Source organism: Sylvia atricapilla, chromosome 10 (genome assembly GCF_009819655.1).
Source record: "Sylvia atricapilla isolate bSylAtr1 chromosome 10, bSylAtr1.pri, whole genome shotgun sequence".
NCBI lineage: Eukaryota > Metazoa > Chordata > Aves > Passeriformes > Sylviidae > Sylvia > Sylvia atricapilla.
Window position 1 is genome coordinate 16,212,702 of NC_089149.1, and position 7,370 is coordinate 16,220,071.

At 39.4% G+C, this 7,370-nt stretch overlaps 1 protein-coding gene across 3 annotated transcripts in view; it reads right to left on the reverse strand.

Annotated features, from left to right (window-relative positions):
* UGGT1 (UDP-glucose glycoprotein glucosyltransferase 1) overlaps window positions 1-5,217 on the reverse strand; it is a 39,204-nt gene extending 33,987 nt beyond the window's left edge. For all 3 annotated transcript variants that reach the window (XM_066326049.1, XM_066326048.1, XM_066326050.1), the window contains exons 1-5: window positions 5,085-5,217; window positions 3,231-3,313; window positions 2,556-2,686; window positions 1,573-1,685; window positions 176-350 (exon numbers count right to left, since the gene is read on the reverse strand). In XM_066326049.1, coding sequence (XP_066182146.1) covers window positions 176-350; window positions 1,573-1,685; window positions 2,556-2,686; window positions 3,231-3,313; window positions 5,085-5,209 — 627 coding nt within the window. In that variant the 5' untranslated portion in view covers window positions 5,210-5,217. The remainder of the gene's footprint in view (window positions 1-175; window positions 351-1,572; window positions 1,686-2,555; window positions 2,687-3,230; window positions 3,314-5,084) is intronic.
* Between the last annotated feature and the right edge of the window lie 2,153 nt (window positions 5,218-7,370).

The window sequence follows — 7,370 nt, forward strand, 5'->3', positions numbered from 1 at the left end:
TATCACTCAGCTACATGCAATAAAAAAATAAAACTTTGAGTATTCCAAGTAAATGAACAAGGACAGCAGGCAACTGTCAATTGAAAGGGAACAAATCTGGGTCAGTTTTCTTTTTGAAAACCAAGGCCAGTTACTCTATTTCAAATCCCCTGTTACAATGCACAAATGTACTCACAGCAATGTAGTGTCTGAGCACGTAGGTGATTTCTCCTGCCTCAGCCTTTGAAACAAGCCTCCTGTGGTGTCTGTAGAACTCCTCTGAGCCAATCTCTGCATAAAGGATGACCACAGGACTTTCAGGGTTTGATGCTGGGTACTTGTGGTCCCCCTTGAACAAAAATGGCTTTGGCCTAAGAGGAAACAGTGAAGAATGCCACAGTTTGAGTCACAGCATTACCTCACTCAATGCAAGATGAACATTTTTACCCTGTTTAATCATTTTTCACAGAATACATGTCAAGCTATTCCCACAAATTGTATCAAGGCTGGCAGCACCTGGTGCACGTTGATAAAAGCCTTGTGAAAAATGAACATATGAGAAGGAAACAAGCGACTAAGAGCTGTTTTGAATCTAATATGATCCTCATTTTAAAAATTAACAACTTCCTTTAAATTTTCAATTAACTTTCTCTCCCCATGATGATTCATAAATTCTGTATGAAAAATTAAAAAAGGCTGATAGAACAGATGTGCCAAGGGCATAGATTCATTTGAACCTGGTCCTTGGCTGAGTATACAAACAAAAAAGTGAATGGGAAGTCTATTTTCAGCTTTGTTTACATTTTGTCTAAAGTCCAATGAAATACTTAAAATATTCCCAGTAAGTCAGAAGAATAGCACGTCAGCTATAGATGCCATATGCCTGCACATTGACAGAAAACTCTTTATGCTTCAAAGAACCAAATCACCAAGATGACAAAAATCATACTGAAAACAAAAATATTATTCTGTGAAAACTAACTGAAATGTAAGGATTTGGGCTGTTATTTGGTTTTGGTTTGTTATTTGGTTGGTGGTTTTTTAGTAAGTATTATACTTTACACCTTCTCTTTCTTATTAGCAGTTACAACTGAGTTCTGTTCTTGTAGAGAAATCTGAATTTTAAATATATTATGTGGTAATGGTTTTCTTTGTCAATAGTGAGAAAACTGTATGGATTCAAAATACTGTGCATGCTTTCAGCCATTCATAAAACAACTTATTACAATAACTCTCATTTGAATATGCAGCCCAGCTCCTTCTATTTTCCCCACATACTGAAGGTTTTACACACCCCTGAGAATTCCTACTCTCCTTCAATAGTTTCCAGCTATTTCCAGCATGTGTTTCCAAATTTTCCTGTGCACATTCCTCTTCCTAGCAGAACTATCCAAGAACAAGGGATAAAAAAACTAACAGCCCAATCTGAATTAACAGCAAATAAGAGACTTCCACTCCTGTGCCAACAGCGGTCAGGAGAAATCAACACAGAAGAAGACAGAAACAACAGGTTTATTACAACCTCTTCAGAGCAGTAAGTCTAACAGGTTAAATGTTAACAGCTAATCCAGTAAGAGGAAATTAAGCAAATACCTGTCTGAAGCTGCCTGTAAAAGGTTTCCAAGAGAGTCAAATTCACATGTTTTCTCCCCATGCACAACAAAAAACAGGGTACAGCCCTCTGGTGGAGATTCATCTGCTGCGATCTGTATGAAATATTTATAGTAATGTAGGTTGAATGTTTGCCCTTAGAACAAGTGATAATCATAACATTGTAACTGTGCAGCAAACAGTGTAATTTCCTACATTCCAAACTAGTACTTCTTCCATGTTTATGAGATATCTAGATGCAAGGTGAAATTGCAAGATGGAGAGTTTAGGCTTAACTTATTTTTCAGTCCATTACTATTAACTGTAAGGTTAGTTACAGGTACAGAAAGCAAAGCTTGCAATTGTAGGGAGTTGGGTTGAGGGGTTTTTTTGGGTCATCACAAACATCTGCATTTGTTAAATATCAAATGACAAAATGACTCCAGATGAACAAGAAAAATGTTTTACAGTATTGCTTAAATAAACACATCCTAATGTGAGACAATTTGCAATGAATTATGTGATACTCTGAGATTAAAAAAGAAGAGAGAAAACAGTGAACTTTTATTTATGAGTTCTAATCCCTATATACACACATATATATGGATTACTATCTTCAAGTAAGTTCAGCTGAGCAACAGGAACAGCAGCAGCATCACAAGCACCAATGGAGCCAGAGATGGTCCTCAGAAAAATCTTTGCACCAGTTCTTAGTGCAGCAGGCACAAAGATCTGCAGACGTGTCAAAGTGCCAATTCTTTAGACAAGATTTACGCTAGACAAAAGATTTACTCTTTACAATTTACTCTAAACAAAAATTCAGCACCTCATGAAATTTGTATATACACCCACTCTGCAGCTCAGGCGTACAGAGCATTTAATCAGTTCTGGTTTTTTATACTCTCAAATGTTTCCTTGCACAGCTCCCTCCTTCCTGAGCCTTGGTAAAATGCTCTGCACATCACCTGAGCATTTCCTGTACTCACCTGTTGAAAAGCTTGAACTGCTGCAGAGTAAGAGCGTAAAGACAGGGAAAATTTCAACAAATTCTGCTGCAAAGGTGACAGAGTCTGGCAGGCCACTTTCAGCAGTTCCTGGTAAGAAGAATAATCACTACCTGCAGAATCAAAGTACAAGCAGTTATCTTCCTATCCCATAGTCTCATTGAAGAGAGGCTTCTCATCTCAGTGTGATTTACACCAACAGAAGTCCATGACATTAATTCTGAGTATGCACATGACCATTCCTCCTCCAATTTCATTCCAGCCAATTCTACAGATGAATGAGAGTGAACTTCAACGGAGATACATGAGAGTACACTTGAAAACATTCTTGAGGATGTAAACATGGGCAGGGGAGCAGTGAAACAGTTAAAGAGCTCCCATTTAATTTTGGCTGAGAAATAGGAATACAGAGAAAAGGCATTTAAAATATTTCATACTTCAGGTTGAAAAAGAATATGGCAAGCAAAATGTTTCAGACTCATCCATTATAGCTTTTGTCAAATGGATACCCAAAAGCCTTGAGCACATTACAGCAAAAAATATTACTGAAATCAGTATTTTAGAAATCAAAAGAGGACAAACACAATGGAAGACAAAACACTGTGGTATATTTTTCAACTATCAGTCAGCATCGAGAAAAAGACAATAAAAACTTACCATCGTGCTCAGCTGTCTTAATATTCTCACTGGCTTCAACAAAATTCCAGAATTTTTCTTGACCTTCTTCTGATAAAAATTCACTAAGTGAGAAGAAAAGAGTGAGCTAGATCTACAAATTTTCTCTCAAGTAACAAATCTAATAGCTGGTAACGCTTTACAGAAAGTTAACACCTACCACCTATGTGAGAAAACTGTGTTACTAGGGAAAGCACTGCAGAAAAGCTAAAAACAAACAAACCCAAACAAATGAGAGCTGCAGACCAGGACAAGCTCTCAGTCCATTCAGTCCATGAAAGCAGCTTGTAAGGCACCTACTGATCCTTTAAATGCCACTAACAGGCAGAAGTGTCCATGCTGGTAGCTCTCCTCCCTAACGCATTTCTTTGCTCTCTCTCCTTCATGAGATACACACTTTTTTGTTTATTTTGCTGAAATGAACTGTAATGACGAACTTTGGTGGGCTTCAGTAGAGCTTTTCTGTTTGCTTGTTCTTAAACAAGCTACAGGAGAAGTTACAGTTTCAAATCATGTTATAATTCCCATATATTAAGCAGATAATTGGGTAGGTATGCAAGGTCAGAGAATGAAATTCATCCTCTAACCATTGCTAACCACAAATACTGTATCATGTCCTCACACATAACATAGTTGCTATGCTGAAGGATGCTACAACAAAAGATTTGGAGCCTGCCCACTGCCACAGTAACTTGTGTGTTCCAATCCAAGGGAAGTGCTGCTTGAACACCTGGGTAACAAATGGCAGTGCTGGGCTAAGTGCAGTGACCAGCAGGAGGGATTTTACACTGCAGTGATGCATCATGCTGCAGTTCATCCCAGGTGAACAGTCCTCCCTACCCAAAGCCTTTGAATACAATGGATCAAGTCTTCAGCACATTATTTTGATTATTTGCTTACTGTTTCACAATCTCTTAGGTCGAGTTTTTCCCCAGCAGTGTCAGTGTGTCACAGAGTCTCAGGGTATCTAAATCCTGGCATTAACACCTGTGCTTTGCATTTTACTGCTTAAGGAATTTTCAGTCTTTAGCTTCTCCAGAGAAGGTTATAGAAAAGTAATTTCACCTAGAACACACCTGTCCTCTGAATGAAAGCCAGCAATGCTCAACTACTTTCATGTGAAACAATTTGCAGCAAAACAGACAAAATTCCACATTTGGCAATACCTTTAAGTGATACAAAATTAAGCACATGCAAACTTAAAATTCTGGAAGTCCTACATCCTATAGTTTGACATCTCCAAACTATAATATGACAAAATTAAACAATGGAGGATTTCAAAACTGCTAAGCAGACAGGCACTGAAAAGGGCATTTAACTTTCTTTTTACACAGCATCTTAAAAAAAAAAAAAAGTGTTCAATACCATAGAAGAAACGCTCCTTAACATAGCAGTTGATGTTAATCAATGCAAAACTCACATGAACAAAGTTTAATTCAAGCTTTACTGAGCTAAATATACACAAGCAGCAGACAAGTATCAAAACCTACAACACTGAAGTAAAATACATTTAGCTACAAAATCTTGCAAGACCATGCTAAACTCCTCTAATGCTTTGAGTAAAACTTCATAAGGCAAAAAATACCATCTCTGCAATTGTTTATGGGTATTAATGCTTGTTCTAAAGCAAAATGAAAGAATTTATCACACAAAATATTCTACTGTCTCCTCTAAAATACTCCTCCCATCTTCCCATGCACAGAAGGGATCACACTCTCATGTTATTACTGTTGGTAGTGACCAGAAATCAAAGTGCCACACAACAAAGAGAACACTTTATTTTATCCTCTAAGCATATTCTGACTTGACAATGAAAAAAAGTCACAATGTACTTACCTTGTTTCAAGGAGTAAAGGAGTTGAAGACCACTTTGTAGTTAGAGACGTTGTCACAGCCTTAGAATCTGCTTTTACAAGTGAAGAGCTGAACCAGACTCCAAGAACTGCAATAAGTATTCCCATTTTATAAAAGACTGAAAAAGATGAAGGAAAATAATAAGCTTTGCATGGTCTCTTCTTATAGATACAGGATCTCAAACACATTGAGATGCATGTTAAGATTTTAAGATTGCATTTAACGCAAGACATTAGTGAAAGGATCATCCTCTCACCTGGGCTTACAAAATCAGAAACTTGAAGAGAGGCAAGGAATTTACAAACTTAGTGCTGACATGCAATTAAACCTAAATCACTTCCAGCTTCCTCTGTGTTTATGCTTTCAAATGAGCTTGCTCCTGTTCCAGGACACCAACATCACATACTCCTTGCTTTAAGAGGTATTGCAAACTGCACACATGTCAGATTGGGTGGGAAAACAACCTGCTGTTCATTTTATGGGAGGTAAAATCACACCTTGTGTTAGTACAGATCCAGCAGCTGTGGACAACCAGAGTCAGATGAGCCAGGCAAGGATGAGGTTCCCCAGTCACTCCTTTTGGGGAATGAAAAAACAAGTATTTCCTGGCTGCATTAAGCACCACCAAATTTAAAAGCTGAAAAGTTAATGAAATAACACAAACAGACTCAATTGATACAACCTACTGTGAGAAATGAGCCAAAAAAATTAAAATTATGCCATATCTTTACAGTTCTTCGTTTTGTGTATTTTCTTTGTAGTCTCTGCCCTACACACCAAAACAAAGTCGAGTGGAATTTCCTTGCCCACAACTCTCAAGCTTATGGAAGGCTTAAATTCTTCTGTTGGCTTTCCATTGCAGTCTCCTAAAGTTCAAGCTTTTTTGCCCTTCTCTGACTGTAGTATTTATATTTATATTTGCATTTACTACACTCCCAATATGCACTCAAGTACTCTTTCATTTCTTTAAATTTTTATCCTGGATAACTCATTTTCCATGCCTCCCCTGCACCTGAAAAAATCCTGCTGCAATTCTACATATATCACAAGCTGCCAGGATCTAAATCCTGCCTCTTTCTTATTACAATCTCAATATAAAGAATAGGGTTATATATCTGTAGCTCTAAGCTGCCTGTGTATATACATAAACAAACCAAATCCTACTCTCTTTAAAAGTTTACACCCCTCCAGCTAAATGTTTCCCAGCAACAGCTCAGGCATTGTTCTTTCTCTGGGGATATAACCAGAAATTCCTGCTGTGATCTCCAAAGAGCAGCTTGGTCAGCTGCACACCACATTTGCTTTATGCCACACCTGGGAAGCAGACAGATGGCATCACAGAATGGTCACAGCCATCACTCCCTGTGTGCAGAGGGGGAAGCTCAGCCAATATTTGTGGAGTGAAACATTGGCTTCTGCCAAGTGCAACAAAAAAACCAGAGTTCACAGCTCCTCCCAGAGACAGGTCCTTCTTACTCTCTGCAAAGCATACACTGGAGTTTGGAACAGGTAAATGAATATCAAGAACAGCACTCTCAGGACTAAAGCTCCTACGCTGCTCTCTTGTGCCTGCTTTCCTGCTCTGGGAAAGAGTGAAATAAAAGCCTTTTCCCATACAAAATAGGAAAGAAACCAAAGGACACATTTGTCACCTGACAGTTCAGCCTACCGAAAATCTGCACATTAGAAATATCTACAAGCCCTCAATAAGAACAGCCATGCAACAAAGGAATGACCGATATCTCAATGGAAAATACACCATGGAAAAAGAGGCAAGAGGCACGAGAATGAACGTGACACAAGGAGATCCGGCTCTGTGCCAGGTAACAAAGCAAAACCCAGTCTGAATTCTGACACCGCAAAGCGGATTTTTCATGCCTCGGCTGTGAACATTCTTCCTCCTTATCTTTCTTCCAATGACTCCCTTTAAAATACTCCTGGAAGTCCGGCCTCAGGGAAAGGAATAAATCAGTTCACGTTTAGTCAGTGCCCTCTGCTGTGCCCTGCGAGGTCGGTCTGGTGGCAAGGGGGTGAAGGGCAAAGGAAAGCGAGCTGCTGCCGGGGCCAGGGCAAGTCCTGCTGCAGACAGAGCGTGAGGCAGCTGCTCCGACATGGTGCACGGCAAAACCCGCTGAGAACAGCGAGCCCGTCCTTTAAAGGGCTACGGCTGCTGAAACTAAACGACGGCGATTCACTGCTTAGCCCACGACTAGAAACCATGTCACTGAAGCGCTGAGCGGCCGCACGGCAGCTCCGGGCCGCCCAGAG